Below are 22,184 nucleotides of genomic sequence, written 5' to 3'. Positions count from 1 at the left end.
TTAGTGAACAAAAAAGTAAGAATATGTTAGAAAAGTCTCAAAATAATGTTTGATACAGAAAGGATTACTGGACAAAGCATTTTTAAATCTTATATTTTACTCAGTAAGCCAAAGAAGACGTTTCCTCTGACAGGAAGAATGGTTTAACTTAATTGAATAGTATTTTGCTGGAATCTCAAATTATTTCCATAATCTCATTCCAAATTACAATTCCCCAACTCCAGCACGCTGAGGGGCCAGGACACCTCAGTCAAATCACTGCGACAAATGCACAGATTAAATGCATTTCCCTAATAATCATCATGTGCAGAGAATACAGATACCAGCTTTGAAAAGTTTCAACCCATGTAACGTTTGCAAAAACATAAGCAGCTGGAAACAAGGCTACCAGCTTGGTGCCACCTGTAACGACATTGTACCATGTAAGTCAGATCCCAAGCCTCAGGTCTCATCATCTTGTTCCTTACGGAGCAGCTGTATTTCCTGTCACGGGACATAAATACTAACACCTATTCCAAAATAGGAATTGTGGTTAAATTACATAAACCACTTTCAAAGCCCTAGCCTCTATTCTAAATAAAGAACAATAGAAGATACTTTTGCCCACCATTTACAAAGTTATCAGTATTTTTATCAACCAGCAAACACCATAGGAAATGTTTAAAAGAATTGCCTTCATCGGGTTTTCAAGCCAGGAGAGGCTCTGTGATGTGCTCACACAGAACAGCAGCAGCAAAATACTGTCTAACAGTTGTCTACAAGCTGATGCTAGCGCTTACTCACCTTTCTTGGTTCTCTCTCCCCAGATTTGAATACTATATTTCTTTCTACACATCTAACTATAAAATATTTAACAAAATAAAAGCCCTGCAGATCAACACAGAAGTTTATTACACAAGTTCACCTCAAAACTCCTCCCGCTGCACTCCTGTATCCAATTCACTATACACTATGTCCTTTTCCAGTGGCCTCGACTGGTCCAGGTTCCTGTCTCCAATTTTGGGAAGGTTACCTTAATATTTATTTTTAATTACCTGTACTTCTACAGGAATGCTATCTGAGAAATGGGTTACACGCAGGAAAATGCTCTGCAATACAGCTGCTGATAAAGCAACTAATTCTTTTGCTGCACTATAAAATTAATAGTTAACCCCCATAACACTGAATGCAGTTGATCCTGATGCAATTAGGTGACATCTGATACGCATCTGAAGTCAGGTAACAGTTGTTCGTGGGAATAATGTAACTGTGACTTCCTCCAAAAAGTGTTAACCTAACCAAAAACTAGAAAACACAATAAATAATGTTTCAAATGGGCTTACACTAAGAAATTTACAGGACTAGTAAAGGTCATACATAAATACAAGCAAAGAAACAAAACAAAGACTACAAGGAAGAAACAGGAAGCTTGTCAGGAAACAATATTCTCTTCTATACAGGTATTTTTTTCAAATGCATAATTTATTCTTAAATTCATAACTTACAATTATCTTCTACATCCTTTTTGCTGTCCTCTTCCGCAGGAAACACTTGATTGATAGCAGCCTGGAAAGTCTGTAAGATGAAAAACATTAACATTGTCAGAATTTCATGAAAATATAAATATAGTTCAAAGATGTCTGATGCGATAATACAAGTGAGTGCACTGTAATTGTATGTGATTTAAAATGAGGTTGCCAGCGTTATACTTCAGCAGTGGAAATTTTACTGAGATGCAGAAAGGAGCTACTGCATTTACATTACTACATTACATTATAAAAAATGCAGTCACTGTAATACATATTTTTATTGCAGTAATATCTGATGCTCATTTCCAAAATTGCACGTAATATTGTAATATTGTGTAATGTAAAAAAAAAAAAAACATTGCAAAGGGAACAGCTTTGTAAAGGACACATAACTTCCTTAGTTTTGGGAAGAAACACAAAGAATAAAACCCCAATTATTAGTTCAGTCAAAGGACTGTGCTGTCATTATCATATGCTGTTTTAAAACATTCCTACTTAAAATATAAATGTTCAGTACATAATATCCTCTGTATCTCCAAATACTGTAGTTTTGGTTGTTGCTTGTTGAGGTTTTTTCCTCCGATAAATCAATACTAAAGTAAAGTAACACCTTCCTTCAACCCTTGCGTTCCAGTTATACAAAACAGTCATTTATCAAGTGTTCACGTCCAACTGGAAAAATTCATAACAAAAGCAACTTTGTTTCTTCTTTATTCTCCAGAAATCATAATTTATATTGTTGTACAAAAAAGGAACAACATCCCAGCACACACACGTTACAGCATCTGCACAAAAATACCTATTGTAAGAGGCAGGGTTTTAATTAAACTTTTTTGTTTTCTGTAGTAATAGCTTGTTTGAGCTACCTATGAATGAACAAAACCCCTGCTCTACCAATTAAACACGGCAGCCGCCGTGCTGCTGCAGGCGCAGTCTCCTTTTCCCCATGGAAATGGAGACAAGAAGTCTAGCCTAATATTTGAAAAGGCAACCAACTGGATCTAAAGAATGACCTTAATAAACAAACATGTTTGCTTGCCTAACATTGTACTGTGCAAGATAGTCCCATGAGAAACATCTCACGAGGAAGTTTAGGGGAACGACAGCAACTTGCTTCATCTTCGTTTCAGTACAACAGACACAGCACGTGAGCTCTTGTAGCTTACACCATCACCAACAGCCACAAATTCCAACTCCTTTTGAAATGGGAAGAGTTCTCGGAGCAGAACTAATTGCTGCCAGTCAGAAAACAGCAAGTCTACGATATCCGTTCCCTACAAAGCTATCACAAAGTATGCAATCTGTAGCCATAATAAATTGTATTTTGTCATCCCCTTATCAGGATCTAATGCAGAAAAATATGCACAAGGACCTTTCCTAAGGGAAATGGAACTGCTCGATCACCTTGGAACATCTGAACCTTCATCAGACCAGCTTCCTCCAAAATATCCTTTATCAGAGCCTGGTGGAGCCATGGAAGACCTGAACATCTTTACCTACCGCAGAAAGTTGCAGCTGCTATTCAGAATTTTAGCAGGCAGAGACACTCCCCCTCCTTTCCTCCCTCTCACAGTTAAAACTTATTATCGTCATAATTTTCTCTGCAATTTTGTCAATGATAAAGGTGTCTCTCATTGCATAAAGATATATTTGAACACAACAGTTTCCCACGTAATCAGTTCCCTGTGCATGAAACAGTGGAAAAGTTTAAAAAGAGTATGACCGGTTTCATGAAAATCTAACTTCACTTCTTGTTCTTGTCTGCCGATGTGTAACCCAAGTTTAACCACTAACACAGAATTTTTTTTCCACAGGAGAGAATGAACACAATACCCAGCTATTCTGTAAGACTCTTCACAAATCTCTGATACTTTAACATTTCATGGATCTAAAGCCAGCCACACCAGACAAAAAGGAAAGAAGAGGGTTTTTCCAATGTCCTCACCACTCAGCCTTCTGATCCAAGATAAATGTCAATGGAAAAAATAATGAGAATTCATGTTGCATTATGTCCTCCTTCATTTTTTCAATGTGAATTGTGAATTAATTTCTACAATATTTCAGAAGTGATAAAACAAATAAACAATATGAAGACTTATCTGAAAGCTGATGTTTTTCTGTCAGACTTTTTTAGATCAGAACATGAAGCCTAGTTTCAGCCACATCAACAAAGAATTTCACTCCTGTATGTCACAGTTGGACTACTGCTTTATACAAGGTGATTGCTTGTTATGTAGGTAAGTATATAAGAGCTAGCTAGATGTGCAGAGCTCTGAGTATTGCTGATTACTATTAAAATCTAACATATTAAACAGGAAAACGTGCAAGATATCCCAGGTCTATTAATAAAAAATTATCCAAATGAATTCTTTACTGTCTTTTTTTTTTTTTCTTCCCTAAAACATTTATTGTAAGGAGAAAACACTTCAGGCATTTGGTGGAAGACTTTTGCATTAAGGCATAGCTTCGGAAAAACTTGTTCTGGAGAGGGTAAGACACTAAAGTGGTCTCTGGAGCCCAAACGGAGTGTTTAGGGGGTTTTGTAGGGGGGCTTTTTCCCCCCTCTCTGTAATGAAGCAGCCCTTGAAATCCAATGGCAATCTCAATCTCAACTACTCTCCCAGAAACTAGATGAGTGAAAAAAGATATCTTTCCATTCAAGTAGAATCTTCTTTCTACCATGTAATCCAATACGTGTAACCATGCCTCCCTTTATACCTTCCAGATACAGACAGGAGACATCCCTACCTCTCGGCTGTATTTCACAACCCAGCCTAAAGCAGTACAAACGGTGCGTAAGATAGACAAGAACATGTCTCATTTGTGCAAGCAAGCTGTGCTCACTGCTAAAAAAAAAAAAAAAACCAAACTCTTAGCTTAAAACACTGAACTTTGGACGTTCTGATCCTTACTTTCAAAGTGCATTTATTCATTTATACTTAGCCCAGAAAAATACCTTTCTGGTTATTCACAGCATACCAGAGCAGGTGCCTCATAAAGCCCTCCATGACCCTTCAGAACTGGCGCAGGGCCGTAAGGTGTCTCTCAGTCGACTGCAGAAGGGGTGTCAGCCAGTGCCTGCCACACCACATGCCTTCCCAATGACTGCCAGAAACTCATTACGGCTCGTGCTCTAGGAAATGCCTGTCTCCTACTCCTCAGTGCCACGAGAGTCCCAGGATGGTATCTCAGGGTGCAAGACCCTCTGAGGCATCTCTTCCTGATTGCTTGACTTGCATTTGCTACCTCCAGGAAAAGAGTAAATTTCACGTTTGGCAATTTCACTGTCATCTGCCTTCTCCCTGCAGCTTCCTCTCAAGCAACACAACAAAATGAGATATATGCAAATAGATGCAACAGGATCTGAGGTTCGGATTCCCAGTAAGTTCAGAGAAGTACACTCCAAGTAGAAGTGTAAATGCAATACCAGTTGAGCGTAACAACTGGCTGCCTTTCTACCCGCCTCCTTCCTTGTACTCCTTCCTAGTACATCAGCGTGCGACTGCTGGCGGGACATGGGCCAGGGCTCCCAGCCCCAGCTCCCCAGTCCGGTTCAGAGCCCATCCTCATGGTAGTGCTCCAGTCGTAGGTGGGACCATGCTCATTAGCAAACTACTCTCCAATTTCTCTGTTGTCTTTCCAGTCATGGCATTTATCAGCCTTGCAAAACGATGATCTAGTTTTTGGGGAGTAGCTCCCATCATGTAACACATGCATCCTCTGTTCTGGTAACACACTCCTGCGGCTTGGATTACTCTCCCTTGTAACGTGCAGGCTGGGTGACTCAGATCCCCACCTCCCTTTAGACATCCAGACTCGGCACAGAAATGTAAACGCCGCTGTTAACTTTGTATAGGCTGGGGTTCCCAAAACTGCTATTGCTGGTTTCTAAGTAAATCAGCGTGTTGCCCAGCTACCTTCACCCAGTCTGGACCAGGTAACTTGGTTTCATAATACAAAGCAACCTACGGCCACGCTGTCCTTCCTGCCACCGCTTGCTGCCGTCCTGAAAACTTTCCACTTCTTCATTTTTAAGGTGGATCCGCTCTCTGACCTCGTTTGCTGTGTCACACACAGCTTGGCAGGCAGAGCCAAGAGGGTACCACTCTGCAACTCCAGAGTTAGCTATGGGTGGCGAAGGGAGGGAAGATTTTAAGACATCACAAAACTGCTGCCTTACAGCATTTATTGCAGTTATTAACAAAATATTTTCATTAACCATTAAGTGGTATAAAAGGCAATAATCAAACATATGCATACATATTTTCTTTTCAGCCTGTGATCTCTGATAAACTACCAGCACCTACAGAGAATGCATATGACATGTTAATGACCCAGATTAAAAAATAATAATAAGTTACACTGCCCGGATATGTTTACAAGATCAGGTTACTCCTCTCCTCCCTGTAATTATCATGGGTAACTCCGAAGCTGCTGGATCACTCCTTCTTACTGAAGAGCACTTTCGGACTATCATGTTAAGTAAACAAAGTTGATAATAATGGGTATCGATGCTGACTACTTCAAATTAATGGTATAAGTACACAAGAACATAGTCTTCTTAAAAAGACAAAAAGCAATGAGAAACATTTCACTATAAAAAGAAATCAATGACACCCTGAAAAGACTGAAAAGGTAATCAAGAAAATGTTTTATTCCAACTCTATTAATACAAGGAAGTTTGCTAAATGGAAATATAGGAATATAATCTCTATGCTATTTAAACTGTTTGCTCCCTTAGATAAGTGAACATTAGGCCTTTAATTGATCTGCTTAATTTAAGAAAACAGCCAATAGCAGAACAGCAAACTTTCTAGACAAAAGAGATTGTTTGTTGTGAACCATGAAGCAGAATATTTGTATTTTAGGGTCATTTTTTGTTTTCACAAAAAAACCCCAAAATTACATATGCTCCCCTGAAAGGAGGTACGTTACAAATAAATAGCGACTCCGGAACCTCCTTATTGCCAGTTTCTGTTTCAATATACAGACTTTTTATCATATCAGAACCATTTGGGGATATAAACAGAAGTAGTGGTAGGGGTCAAAATCATTTAAGTCAGTTAGAGACTACTTAGCCATAGCTTTGGAATATTTAATATTCTTCTCTGAATAATTTTGCTCTTCCCCAAACTGAAGCAGAAGTAGAAGAATGCATACTACTACTACTAAACCTACAGACTTTCTCTCTCACACACAAAAATCAGATGTTATGCTTGCTTTATATTTCTAAAGGACAGTAAAATCAACTTCCTCTTCAAGATGTAAAAAAAAAAAATGAAGTCCTATAAACATTCCCCCAAAAGGAAGGACTGCTGCATAACCTTTTGACCTGTGACAAGGCATTCTCTACTATTGTTGATGTGAAAAAAGAAGTTAGAAAAAACATTTTGTCTTTTCCATACCTGAAGATACAGAAAGGACAAAATTGTTAGAAAGGGCACATATCACATATTCACAAAGACCAAAATCACAACTTTTAAAACAGTGTCTGATCTTATTTTGGCTGGTAAAAACCAGCATGCTGACCATCTGAATTAGGATAATTGGTAGATACAAGATGCTTCCTATAAAAACTGACATTTAATTATGACATACTGAACCTGAAAGATGTCACGATAAGTGAAACAGTTGGAACACACCCATTAGGATGAATTAGGACTTCATTTTAAAAGTTACATTTATTTTTGCCTTTCATTTGACGTAGCAATTCCCTAGGACCTTTGTTTGACACCGTGTTGCTTCTCAACGTACTTGACGTAAGAGGATTCATCTCTCAAATCTTCATCAATCTAACAGTAAGGTGTCTAATCTAAGCCAGCGTCTAGGACACCCCTGTAGGTCACACTCTATGCATGTAAGGGAAAAGAGAGAAACTAATCTCAACAGCAGACTCTTAACCAGTCTCTGATTTAGAAAAATAAAGTATACAGTACTGAATCAAATGGCTACGAGTTTCAATCCTCCTTTCATGAGCACATATGCAATGCACATGCAGATAATTGACAGAAAACACCCACTTCGTATCAGTGGGATGTTTCATTTGCAATGCAAGCTAAAGCTAAACAAAGATCCTTAGCCAAACTTAGATCAGAAAACAGATTTTCCACTCCTTCAGGCTGTGTGTAACTGTAGATATTGGCAAAGATTTGGCCTACGGGTAAAATGTTTTTTGTAAGGTTTTTCTCCATTCCTTTGTTTGTGAGACCCTTACCTTGCCTTTCTGATTCAAAGGTTCAATAGTTAAGTTGTCAGTGCCGATGTCCACAATCATCCCCATCTGAAACCCATCAGTTGGGTGTGGAGCCCAAACGGGCTTCCCGTCCTCCATTGTTGGATCTATCCAGTATTTCCTGTAAGGGAAAAAAAAAAAAAGGAAAAACAAAATAAAAATCAAACAAAAAAATTTTGTATACAAATTTAGTAAGCTATCAGGATTTACTAAACAGACTTTAGTTTATTATGATTATTCCTATTATTCAGCGTGGAAGGAACCAGCCTGCAGGACAAGAATCGTCCAGTCTTTTCCCAACCCAACGCTTTGCTTACAGAGGACACGCTCAGACTTGAGCATGGAGAAGATTCAAGAACAGATCAATTTTTAGGGGGTCCACACACTGCTCCCTGCAGCTCTTTCCACAATTTCCCTATCTCACAATCAAAACAGAAGTACAAGACAGATTCAAAGCTAAGACTATAGTAGGAGTGTACATATACTCATATGCGTGTACGCATGTATCGACATATACTATATATATATACATACATGTATGTGCATGCAGTGGGTCGTATGACTAATGGATACTTGTCTGTACCTGATTTAGTGTGCAAATACTTCAGTTTCTGTAACGGGCACATGTCAAGGCATGTGAGCAGAAATCCAGTCTCCTGACATTTGAGACAAATGAACGTGCTCACTCTTTCAACGTGGCTTTTAAATAACCCATGAATATATTTGGTCACCATTTATCATACTGTAATAAGCCTTTGAGAGACTGACGACTTCTGATTCTGCTACATTACAACTCTGCTTCTTAAGGAACAGCAACCTTACTTTCTATAAAAATATGATATGAAAATTGTTTCAGAGGAATCTATGATGTACAAGCAAAATAGATGCAAAGGTCAAGGCATTTAAAACTTAGGCTCCTCAAGTTATGCAGCTAAATAAGCTCCCAATTAAAAGGAGTATTTGATTGCATGCAATGCTTATTGAGCTAACCAGGAAAGTTGCCAGGATTGGCACACTCTCAATGGCTAGCGGTGCCATTTTAAATATGCTGAATTAGTCCTCTTTTTTTTTTTTTTTTTTCTTTTTTACCCTACTTTATAGTCCCTACTCTAATAAGAATAGAGTCCACACAGCTCAAAAGGCTTGCTTCTCCTGGACATTTCTTACTCCTTCCAAAAGTCATTCACATACTAAACTGACATGTTTTAGCAATTCAAAATTTGTGGAAAGTATCTCATATCACCAAGGTGTAACTCACCTCTCTCAGCATGAACGCAATGAGCCTGCCAAGCAGCAAAGAAAACGCTGGCAGCAAACTCCAAGAGTGTATAAGCTAGGAGACATGCCCCACATTTTTCTTTTGCCACATCTGAAGTAAAAAGGAACCTCAAAATTTTTTCACAACCAACAAAGGCTGCAGACCCCTTTGCCGTAAGCGGTGGGAAGGAGAGAGAGTCATCATCCCACCAGCAAGTTGTACAACCACGAGCAGAAAAGGACACTCTTGTCCCACAGAGGCTCTGCCAGGACATGGAGCACATGACCTGCTTTCTCCTGCCTCAAAACTTTCTCCTGCCTCAGGACTTTAGAAAGGTTTGAAGAGAAGGAAAAGGCTTGCTGTGACCACTTTGAGAATGCTGTTGGTCTTAACATCCTACTTGGCAAGGAACAAGACAATTTGGTGTTTAATGTGAAATGATAGAAGATAAAAAGTAATTCTAAAGCAAAGATTCAGAATGCAAAGTCAAGTGTTTTTTAAGTGAAGTAATGTTCTGAAAAGATGGAAAAATGTTCTGAAAAGATGGAAAAATGTTCTGAAAAGATGGAAAAAAAGAACTATATAGTTCTTAATTTAGTGTTGATTCTCATTTCGTGTTTAAATTTACTCAATTAATCAGATTTTTTCCCCCTGAATGCAATTCATGATGTATGAAGCTAATGAAGATTTTAACAAATGTTTCTAGTGTATTCTAGTCACATAATTCATGCTATTTAAAACTTTATATTTAATATGGGAAAACACGCATTTACTTTTCCCCCATGAACAGAGCATATTAAGTTCTCTTAACTACTCATAGAACATTTATGTTCTAAAATCTTGAGTGAAACATTCACTTCTGTTTACTTCAAGCCTTTTGCTACATCCCATGAACTCTACAAAACATCATCATCTTCATCATGTGTTTCAAGCATCGCACGATAAATCCTGTAAAACAACATCTGTATTCACTCTCAATTGGCTGATGGCCATTTCTTCTTTACTTTAGGAGGCTGTAAATCAGATCTAGTATACACTACGGTTTTATGGATTCCATTTTTTAAAGCCAGATCTGACCAACTGCCATGGCAGGCTTAGTTGCTAAACAGCTGAGTTTATTTCTGGATATAACCAGGCCTTCATTTCTTCACAAGCCTATCATTTGCTTTTAAAACGCTACTTCAAATTAGTACTTGAGTGATATGTCACACAACCACTAAAAACAAGGTTCTCTTTTACATCCTGAGTAGCATGGCCAGGGCTCCAGACGTAACCATGTCGCACAAGAAACAAACCCTGAAATTACTGCCAAAATTTCTGCCAAAATTTGGAATCCAACCTCCCCAATTAGCATCCAGAGGCTTCTGCTTTGCTCACTGACACAGACTTTTGCGTTTTTACATATTCTTAAGCTACTTCATGCTTTATTAATAAATTATGATAGGTGAACGTCACGAGCAAAAAAAATCCTCTTGAAGGACAGAACAATGATTGAATTCAGCCACCACCAAGAATGCTTAAGAGAAATACTTGAGGCTTTGCAAGTGTCTAAGAAGCCATTGGGTGAAAGCATCCAAATACGAGTGTAGTAGTTATTCACGGGACAATTACTTTTCATAAATACAGCCTGAGAAGTGACACAAAACCAGTTGTAACATTTTGGATTTGGCACCACTCCATCTCTGTCAGCTGGGACTCTGAGAGGCAGCACATTAAAACTGGATACTGAAACCTATCAGGTCATACCTGCTCTGTTATCTACCCCTCCATCTGATGTGTATGCCACTGCCCTTGAGACAGATGCATGAAGTCTATTGCTGAACCAGCTCTTGAACAGCCGGTTTCCAGCCCAGCAATTTAAGGTGAAGAGAAAGAAAATAAGTTCAAAGTTCAACTACCTGATACAAGTCCTTTAGAAAAAGAAAACAGCACTTTTTTAAAGCATGAAACTATGCTTTACTGATTAAGATGTACATATCACAGAGTACAAACTGGGAAAACTATAGACTTGATGGAGAACTGTCAAATCATATTTTTCCCATAAAAATACAGTCCCAGTTTGGTTACAGACCATTCACTAATAGTAATCAGTGGAACAAACTTATTTTTCCCATGTGCATCCATCTAAACCCACTCCACACACAGCCAACTTCACTACACCGTTTGGAAGAGCACACCATTTCTGAAAGCTATGAAAGCAAAAAGATGGTGGACTTGGCAGTGCTAGGTTTATGGTTGGACTTGATGATCTTAAAAGGTGTTTTCCAACCCAAATGATTCTACGATTCTAAGATTCATACTCAGGCTAAAACCACTATGGCAACAAATTTAAGAGCTACACCAACAAACACAAGGAGTCACCTGAATGACGCTTCCAAACAAACAAGGCCAAAATAAGCCAACTTCCACATTTGTATTTATGTATACGTACTCAACAAAGATTCAAGTAGTTGATTATAAGGTCTCCGCAATTAAGACTTCTTCCAACACGAAGGAGAGAATTCACAAAGGTTATGCTTATAGCTGGGAAGCCAGCTGCCCTACCCTCTTCCTGCAGTCAGCAGGAGAAGAGACCAGGAACCCTGTACAGGGGTTTGTCTCTCTGTCGAACACAAGAGGGACAGTAATAAAACAAGTCTTGGTCTGAAGTCAGTAAACTTAATAGCTATTCCTTCAAATGTCAGATTTTATATTTTCATAATTGGCAAGCAGTAATAGACCTTGCCTTAATTATCAGTAATATTATTCAACACATTCAGCACTGGCTAAACACTGGCAGGCAGCAGTTCAAGCGAGACAAAACTGTACTGCACTCCACAGACTACAACAGCAAGAAAAACACATGCCAGCTCTTCTTTAATTTTCTGCACTATTATTGCCTCTTTTGGATAATGTTTAATAACAGTGTTTCTCAAAAAAACAAAAAAAATCTGCATAACATACTGAAACATATGAAACAACTAAGAATTCCTCAGTTGAAAACTGGCACATTATAACCCCACTTACCTTTACTTAAATATTATTGATTTTAAACGAATGTAATACAATGACATTTTAATTTTGTACGGTATTCAAAAGCAAATCAAACACTACCATTAGGTGGAGGAATTCTAGGAAGGCAAAACAGAGTAATGCAATTTTAAACTTGTTACCAGAGCCCCGAGGTAGGCATTTGCATGACCTAATTCTATTTACTATCCTATGAACAGTTCACTATACTAAGGTACTGTACTGATTGTTGAATTAACTAATTAAAACCAATGAAAAATTAAACCATTAAACAACTGATGGTGTCTCATTAGGATCGCTAAATCCAAGGAAAATAAACTAGTCAGAATAGGTATAGTAGCCAATTATCACAGTATAAGTAGAATTACATAGGTTATTCTGTATCATAAAAAAACCCTACTACTTGTCTGTTTAAGAGCTGCTCAAAATTCTGCAGGTTATACCAGGCACATGAGAATGCTTTGGGAAAGGTCCTGTAGACATACAAGACAGACCAGATTGAGGAAAATATTGACACATGGTGGTAGCTTACTGTCAGTCATGTTATTTTTTCAATCCTAGTTCACCATTTAACTGAAACTTCAACAAATCAAAGCTTTGGCAGCATTCAGCACTCTGCTGCAGGTGACATAATATCTCAAAGGAACTGCAGATGCAGTACAGAAGTTACTTACATTTTTTTTGAGCTAAATGCAATACAGTCATAACTGCACTGTTTAACAGAATATTATACCCATTCTATTTTTATTTCTTATTTTTTACTTTTTCAGTTTTACTATAAAACTTCTCTGCCCTAACACACTCTAGTTTAGCCATACCAAACTGCAATTTTTTCATACCTACTTAAGATAACATCAGCAAGGTAACCATGTCAAACAGACTTCTGCCAGCCCAGAAAAGAAGAAAACAGGCTAGAATACAGCACAGCACAAAGGTATCTTCAAAAACAATTTGCTTGAAAATGTTAATGCTGACTTGTTAATTGCCAATACCTTTTGTAGATGTATGCAAGCAAAACAAAAAGTAACAGTTCACACATATGAGAACTACTAGATAAAAACTTCTTTTAAAGCTACATGCTCTGACTGCTGGAGACAGGGTACAACAGCTGAAGAAATTATTCTCATGGCATGCTCATTTTCTTGTATATTTGCATGTATCAACAGATTTACAATACTGAGCAGCTAGAAACTGATTTCTGTAGTACTTCCATAAGAATCACTTTTTGTATTTGTATTCATTTTGTATTTAGCATTCACATAGGAAATACCTATACTTTTGTGTTTACTACTCAAAACATTAAAAAAAAGACAAGCCAATCCTTCATGCTTAAAGCACAGGAGAAATTTAGTTCTATTCTCTCTGCCTTAAATGTGGCAATTCCCAGTTAAAAAAACCCAACTGTTCTGGACCTCAGGAAAGCAAGCCTGCAACGCTCTGTATCATTTCTCAAACAGCTTCATCTGGAACATCTGTGCTCTCTTTCCACCTCCCTCCCTATGGGAAACATTCATGAAAAAGTTCTGAAATTGGAAGGAAAAGATGCAAGAAAAACAAATTTTTTTTCCTCGAAGAACAAAGTTTAAGGCACAGAGGAAGGGCTGTGGTAGAGACAGGTTCGGCAAAAGATCTGTACAGCTTACCCTAAACCATCTCATGTTCCTGTGTCTTAACTGCTGCTGGAGACAATTCATCCCAGCTGCACTCCTGGCTTTGCTCCCTGCTCTTCCCCTCCTGGCCACCTTGAGAAATACTGATGCAGAGCAGGAGATGGTCTGGGTAAGAACATGTGCTTTGAAAAAACCCACACAATTACTTTGTCTGCAAACGTTTAAATGGCTGTTGCACCCAAGTAAGTTCCTAAAAAGAATCAATTTCTTAAGTCAATCAATGGTAAGAAATTTCCTTCACAGGAACTGAATGTTTCATATTTATCGCCATTCTGAAAATAAGGTGTTACATGCATTGAGCTGTCGGCAAGAACTCTTCCAGTTTTGAAATACATTTGTTTTGTGCTTTTTAAACGCATCATGTTTAATCAGTTATCACTTTTGTATGTACATGCACCTTCCACCTTTTGTTCCATGAACAAAAATGTAGTTCATTAAAAAAGGATGAGATCATTAGAAAAGCTCCTGTTGTAGGAAGCATATCCAACATAATTCTACTTTAACTGAACAGACTTCTTAAAAGGCCGAGTGTCTTTCTGTGGTGGTTTACTTAGCGCCAAGAGCCTCAGTACCGCCTAAGAAACAAAAATAAATACTTCCTGACCAAGAAAATCTGCCACTGAAGGTTACAGCGAAGCTCCAAGAAAGCCAAAGGAAGGAGGGTTTGGGCCATCACAACCAACACGCCAACTCTGTGGGTATGGCGGAAGAAGCGAGTCCACAAGAGCGTTCGGAGACAGAAACAGACCGCTCGTTGCACACCAGCGGAGGAGACAGCAGACATTGCAAATCCTCGCTCTCATGGCCTGTGCTGTGTGAGATGACGACAAGGAATGGAAAAGACAGAAGCTTGAAAGAGACTTAGGAAAGGAAGACAGCAACACATATTTTATATTACCTAGCAGATTCATATTGGGTCATATTAAATCCTGAGGTAATCATGACCACGTTTGCACTTGACAGGATGAAGAATGACCAAGGCATATATGAAGGGAAAAAAAGAAAAGCTAATTTCTATAAACCCAAAAGAATAAATTGAAGGGAACAAGTAGCTTCCATCTGTTATCAATGCCAACAGATGTAGCTCTCAGCAAGCTGTAGTATGGAAACATTTGCTTACATCTTTAAAAAAAAAAAAAAAAAAAAGCACTTATCTTATATAAAGCTCTGTTTGGCAACTCTAAAAAAAAAAAAACAAAAAACCCCACACCAAAAAAAACCCCAACCAACAGTAGTTCTGGCTTCAAGAATTTAAAATCTACCAAAAAGCAACATCTCACTTTTACTAAGCCTAACCAAAACCACTGGCTGCAAAAACCTCTCTGGAAATTTTTCCCATCTGGCAGCAACGAGGGCTGCAGGAGCAAGTGCTTGTAGGGAAAACTTTCCAGTGGACTCTGTCCAACCGGGCTTACTGCTTTTTGGAAATGCACCCCTCACCAGACCTCTGAGCATTGATGATCTTTGTGGCACTTGATGTCACTGCGTTCCCCACATGCAACTTTGCCCACCTGCGCTCCTCACAGCAAGTACTGACTGGATCTGTTGAGATGTAGGATGCTTCTGCATAAGCCACTGCAGTAACAGATCAAAATGAGAACAAAACAAACAAAAAAACCCCTCAATACCACGAAAGCTAGGCTGAAATAGTTCTTATTTGCAGCAATGGAATTCTAGTTAATTTCTTAATAAAATTCTAGCTAGTTATAAAATTCTGTCGAACTGCAGCACCAATTCTCTTCAGCCAGTATTTGTCCAACTGCAACTGCTGTTACACAAGACCAAGATGAATTTTGTACAACTCTAAGCTTGTAAAATGCTAACCACAGAGGTTATGGTCTTTTGACTATGACATTGGGAGGTTAAACTTGATTCATATTAGGATCAGCGAGGTCTGATGATTTCCTCTGTGATTCCTACTCTTCTGCCAGCTTTTTAAGCTACCATTCTCTCAAGAACATTGTTCCTATTTCAGATCCTACTAACAAAATGCAGAGGTTTCTGTCCCAATTCTTGTTAATTACAATAACCCAAGTGTAGCTCCTTGACAGAGCAAGGAAGAAGTAAGCTGAAGGGATCTGCACAAGTATTTTCGACCAACAGCAATACCTATAGCAGTAATAGAAACCAGCAGAAAGAGGAAAAGAAGCAAAACCCAAAACACAATGTCAAATTTCAGCAAGAAAAAAAAAAAAGCTGAAGTTAAAATTAAAGAACTCCTCAGTTATGGTCTGGACACTACTTCAGAAGCATTACTAAACAGAAAAGAGGACCAGAAACACAGATATGGCTAAGAGACAGAGTCTGAAAGAGGCTGTTCAAACCAACCGAACTCGAAAGACTGTGCAAGTCAGCCCCAGTGAAACCAGCGGGCAGTGAGAGGGGAGGAAAGAAAATACAAGGCAGGACTCAGCACACAGATAAAGGCATCAAAGCAAAATCAAAGGCGTCTTAAGCCACCTCATGATAAAGAACACACAGGAGCAGACAGACACGCTCTCTTACAGATCTAGCTGGAGTAGTTCAAGCTAAGGAGGTGGACTCTGGAGTTCAGTGCCCCTACAGCTGAGAAACCACACTGTGGGACCACTGGTAGCACTGCTCAAGCATGCTTGCTTAAATCATATTCAACAAACAGCCTCAACAAGGGCAGGTAACTTTAAACACCTTCAGTAGCACTTTAACAGTAGCTTTGTTTACACCCTGATGTGCCACCTTTTCCAAGTGTAAACATCAGAAGGAACAAATATGTCTTGAAGACTGACGATGACTCTTTCTAAGCTCATGAAGTTTAAATTCTCCTCCAGTTATGTCATTTTCCAGCCTGCTCCACCCATTCATCTTCTACATCTCATACCCTCCCTACTGTCAAATTAGAGTCTCCCGTTTCCCCACCCAACGCGCCCTGCTGCCAAGCTATTGCTCATCTTCAGGTGACCTAATACAAGAATTGATGTGTTTGTTCCATTTTAAGATTACGCACCCATTGGTTCCTCTTTGAGCTCTGTATACAAGATAAAGCAAAAGCTATCAATCAGCCTCAAGTCTGCTAGGGGACCCTAGCTCCAGCACAAAAAGTAGAAAACCAGATTACACAAATGAAAAAAACAGTAACATAAGAAAGTCTTTCCTTTGACTCCCAAATACTTACAGGAAATGATATCACTTACCATAAATATTGCTTTGGTATGTAAATATCTGGTCACTAGCTTCCGTAATCTGAATTGCAGAAGCTGCACATTATGATAAATTATCAGAATCCCAGAATTTTAATCCTCTAATGTCGGGTAAAAGCACATCTTGGTGTAACCAGCAGCGGCTTGTACCAGTTAAAGAGCGCATGTACTGCATTTTACATCAGCTTTTGCCAAGCTGATTCAGAAAGAGGCTGAGGTAGACTGAATCCCAGTAATTTATTCTAACTCATATGAATACAGATAAACCCGAAGTTCATTGCCTCACAAGAAAATCAGAAGCATATTCCTAACTACCAATTTAAGACTCCCAGGAAGAAATCAACCCAGAACTCTGGACACTTCCCTGACCCTTGACTGAGCCTGACTTACCTTGTCAAGTTTTAAACTTCAGCTATATAACCCTCTCACCGCAGTGTAATAAAGCAAAACTATGTAAATAAGTAAATACAGAGATAAGCAAGAAAACAATCTGCACTGAATTTTATCAGTTTGATAAATACATACATGTATAAATAACAGACACACATTTGCATGATAATTTGTTTTTAAAGTCCAGCAATAACAAAAAAACCTAGAAACTAATGACAATCAGCATCTGCAGATTAACGGGTACAATCCAGGAACTGTTTATTGCCATCACTCTCTGTACAGAAACCATAATTCTTTCAGACACAGAATTAGTTCCTAAAACCGCATACCTTGCCAGTTTTAATCTCCTTTATCATCTCTCCATATCAGCTTGTACTTCTTACAAAAAGTACAGGTGTCATTTATAGGTGATGGGCTGAAACACAGACAATCCTCTACAGACAACAGTAAACTCAGGAGAAACTCCCCCTTCAGAAAATGGTAATTTAAAAAGCAAGATTCTTGTCCAAATCTACTCAATCTTGTCTACAAAAAAAAAGACAAAAATCTATTGTCAAGTTCACAGGTGTCATTAGTAAAGTAATTCTGAGGGATGAGACTGAAAGCTTTCTCTTATCATGAGAACCATTTAAGACAGTTTTAACAGCAAAGAACAAAAAAAAAAAAGTAGTATCCAAAGCTCCCCAGAGAAAGTGACACAGAACACCTTTTGTCAGCAAACCTACCAGTTTTCTTGGAAAGATGATTATAATGGTCCCATTACTATGAGGTAAGAAAATAGTAATTACACTGAAAGACAGTAATTGCAAAGAAATCATTTACACTATCTCAATTTCAAAAAAAGATCTGGAATGTATGCTTTAAGAATAAAATCTATGTAAAACCAATGAAAATGATCAGAGGGTTGGAACACCTCTCCTATGAAGAAAGGCTGGAGATTTGGGGTTGGTCAGCCTGGAGCAGAGAAGGTTCTGGGGAGATCTAATTGCAGCCTTCCAGTAGCTAAAGGAGACCATTAAGAAAGACGGAGAGAGACTTTTTATCAAGGGCTGTAGTGACAGTACAAGGGGCAATGGTTTTAAACTGAAAGAGTAGGTTTAGATTAGATATTAGGAAGACATTCTTTAATATGAGGGTGGTGAGGCACTGGAACAGGTTGCCCAGAGAAGCTGTGGAGGCCCCATCCCTGGAAGTGTTCAAGGCCAGGTTGGACGGGGCTTTGGGCAATGTGGTCTAGTGGAGGGTGTCCCTGCCCATGGCAGGGGGGTTGGAACTAGCTGGTCTTTGAGATCCCTTCCAACACAAACCATTCTGTGATTCTAAAATAATCTTTAATTCTTGTACTATTCCAGAAGAGTTCATATTTTCACAGAAAGCAAAGTGCTGTAAAGGCTAAGCATCTGAACAGCAACAAATCAGATGAAAATCTGTTAGCACTGATGGGATCTCAGCAGCAGGGCAAGCTGCAGACCATAACAACTTCCACATTAGCCACATCCTGACCACAGCTCAACTCTCATTTTCTGGTATGACGCTAGCTGTCTGCAAGGTGTGAGAAAGTCCTGGGCTTCCCTAAACCTTGGTATGGGGCCACACAGATTATGGACTCTGGATCACAGCTAATCTTTGCTAGGATTTTGCCACAGCCTGGCAGTACTCCTGCCAGACAGGCTGTTTTTCTTACCACTGACTCAGTGTCTCAGGGAGCCATGGAAAGTGATTGATGCAGCTCCCAGAGCTCCGCACTTTTACGGACCACGGGTTATAAGAAATCCACCTCAAGAACATCACACTCACTTCTTGTTCAGAAAATGGTTAGAAGATCTAAGGCAAAAGATTGAGATCAAAGTCGAATTTTATTTTACTGACTCATTTTAAAACGTCAAATACATCATCTGAACACTACTCATCGCCCCCGCCATGTATAAAATGTTATTTATTAATTTAACAAGAATGCGTCAAGAAAAAGCATCCCTGCTCAAAAGACTATGTTAAAGTCAACAGTGACTAAAAATTACCAACTAGCATTACCACAGAAAACATTATTAATTTTCTGTCCAAGTGTTACAAGATCTATGCAAGAGACCAGGTTTGGCCAAACCCATCTTTCAGAAGAAATCTGGGGTAGTTTTAAGGCTTTCATTAGCAAGTCCTGTGGTGCAGGCGATGCAGTGAAGGCACTGTCTCGTCACGTGCAAGAGAGCCATCACTGAGGCTGGGAATTGTACCAAAGCACAGCAGCCAGAGGCACACCACAGGTCTCAATAAATCTGATATGAAAGTAAACTGAAAATAACATATGCAGAATCATGGCTAGCAGGACCAACCCCTAAGCATAATTACAAATTCTGTACAGAAGCTCATGCAGAGGACAAACCACCACAGTCACATGCTAAGAACAGCCTATTTATTTTGGCAAGAAGGCCAGAGGTAGAGTCAAGGAAAGCTTTTAGTCAGGTTGTAAATTCAGCCGCAAAATGTCACTCAGGTGTTCTTAAATTCAAAACTTCCTGAGCAATGTATTGCTGCCACTGCTACTTCCCAATTGGACTCAGCAGCTCAAAGACGACAGCATTTATCTCCGGCACCTGAGCCTTCATTTCAGACTATGAAATACTCTATGCAAAGAGCACACCTCCGAGATTAGGAAACACATCTAAGAAACAACACACCGGGTCACCAAGCCTTCATTTAGATCAACTGACACTAGTTCAGTTGAAATGTCCAAGACATGTCCATCCTGTGATAATCTGATGGTTAGACACTTTCAAGAGGGTAGTGGATTTAAGTTCAGAAGACAGAGTGAAGCTGCTAAGGAAAAAAGACACTGGAATCATCATGACTACTCTTTCCTTTTCCTCCTTCAATTACATGCATATTTAGTTTCTATTTCATTTTCCTTTCTTTAATAATTATCCCAGAATTTAACACTTGTGGGGCTAGTATCATATTACATTAATTTTCAACTCAGGAACAAAATGAAAAATGAAAACACCGATACTGTTTTCAACTCTAAGTAACAGTTTTCTCCCATATCGTTGCTTTTTAGTCCTTCCTACAATATTCCAAATTAAATTGCACACATTGTGGGGCAAAACAAATTAAACATTATGCTTTCAAAACCAAACATGCCTTACAGAAGTTCTGTATGGTCAATTTTAGATATTTCTGGTTTGGACTTTTTTGGGTTTTTTTTCTGTTTTTACTAATTGCAAAGATTTCAATAATATCCATTATCCTAATAAAAGGAGAATTCAGAAATAGAGAGCATATTATTTAACAGATTTTTTTTCAAGTCATTATTTGTCCTGACATAAATCTGAAAGATATGTTTTAAACTCAATGGATCCATCTATGTAAGCAAGTAACACAGTACAACAGGAGCAAATTCGTACAGTGTAACAGCAGCGCTGAGGGGCCAGTGCCCACTACACACATTTTGAGGGTGTTACTAATTCTAGTCTGTACCAAGTATCTCTAGTCTGGTCTCCCAGACTGACTGCAAATTCACAGCTGGAGAGCATCAGGTGGTTTCCTAAGGAGCATCATCCACTCCGCTTTCATCCAAACAGGATCCAGTTTGGTGCCTGGACCTGCAGTCAGTAAATGCAGGCACCCAGGATGTTCACCACCAGAATAAGCTCCCGAGATGAACTAAAACACTAACGGAGACACACCTCTACTCATTCTTCATCCAGCTGCTGATGGCTCCTGGCACCAGAAGAGAATTGTAGACTTTTGCTCTAACATAGTCACAAGCCAGGTTAGGGCATTTTCCCCCCTCCCCCACCTCTTTTTTTTTTTTTTTTTATTAATGCTGTGCATTCATGATCACGTAACATATAGCTACTGGTCATATAGCATTACATAAACAGCAATAAAGGCCTTAAAACAACTGGAAGACAGCTTCTCTTAACTTTTTTTTTTTTTTAAATGACAGAAGCTAAGTAATTCTTCCTTCTTCCCACCGCAAGGACAGACAAACATTTTGCCTTAGACCTCCAAAGTTCAACACTTAAAATGTATGCTTCTTTTAAAAACCAGAGCTCAAACACCAGCCAAACCGAGTTTTCCCCTTCAGACTTTATATAATTGTAGTGATCTTGCTCTCTGAAAACAAAGCATGATTAAAATTATCTCTGGTTCCCTCTAAATTGTCCCCAGACGATGCGGCAGCCCCCAGATACGAGCCACCACCAGGCAGCTCTCACCAACCCACGCAAGGACTCTGCGGTCTGACGAGCGGCCCTCACCCCAGCTGCAAGAATACACCCAAAAATACTGTTGTCTGATCAAACAACAGGTCTCAAAGTAAAATATCGCTTATATGCTCAGCTGGTAACTTACCACCGGCTCCCGTCGGATCATGTCATGTACCGGAAACCTGGAAGCAGCAGCAACAGGAATGCGAGTAAGTCCTGTTCCTGCATGTTTCGACGTAACTGTTCAGCTCTCCCGAACAAAGGCTTGCGCTTATTCAACCTACAAATAACTTGAATCATCGTGTTTTGTCTAAAACTGGAGTATGGATTCCTCTCTCTGGAGGAGATACATCTTTCTGCCACTTGTAAGACAAGGAGAGATTTGAATTAGGGCTTTAAGCCAGAAGTACAGCTAACATTTGCAGTTGTGCAGATAAAAATCATGTGTCAAAATTTCTGCTCCTGTTCCAACATCACATTATAAAAAGTAAACTTTTCTTTCATTTATGGGCAATATATAAAACATAAATCCAAATTGTTTTAAAAACACACTGGAAAACATTCTTAAATGTACTCTCCAGGAGAGTGTACAAAGCTCTCGCACAAAAGTTTAAATACAAGATCAGTGCAATGTCACTCTTCCCCACTAACCAGAGAGACCTCAACCAAAAAACCCAAGTAAAACCCTCTTTCCCCTCTGCCAGGACAACTCAGCCCCCTTACTCACTATATAATGCTC

General features: G+C 39.0%; 1 protein-coding gene across 4 annotated transcripts in view; it reads right to left on the bottom strand.

The window, feature by feature from the left end:
- MYO6 (myosin VI) overlaps positions 1 to 22,184 on the bottom strand; it is a 112,163-nt gene that overhangs the window by 73,392 nt on the left and 16,587 nt on the right. For all 4 annotated transcript variants that reach the window (XM_075747521.1, XM_075747522.1, XM_075747523.1 and 1 more), the window contains exons 2-3: positions 7,723 to 7,861; positions 1,485 to 1,554 (exon numbers count right to left, since the gene is read on the bottom strand). In XM_075747521.1, coding sequence (XP_075603636.1) covers positions 1,485 to 1,554; positions 7,723 to 7,839 — 187 coding nt within the window. In that variant the 5' untranslated portion in view covers positions 7,840 to 7,861. The remainder of the gene's footprint in view (positions 1 to 1,484; positions 1,555 to 7,722; positions 7,862 to 22,184) is intronic.

The sequence above is a fragment of the Balearica regulorum genome, chromosome 3 (assembly GCF_011004875.1).
Source record: "Balearica regulorum gibbericeps isolate bBalReg1 chromosome 3, bBalReg1.pri, whole genome shotgun sequence".
NCBI lineage: Eukaryota > Metazoa > Chordata > Aves > Gruiformes > Gruidae > Balearica > Balearica regulorum.
Note: the sequence above shows the minus strand (reverse complement) of the source record. Positions and strands in the feature narration are given on the sequence as shown.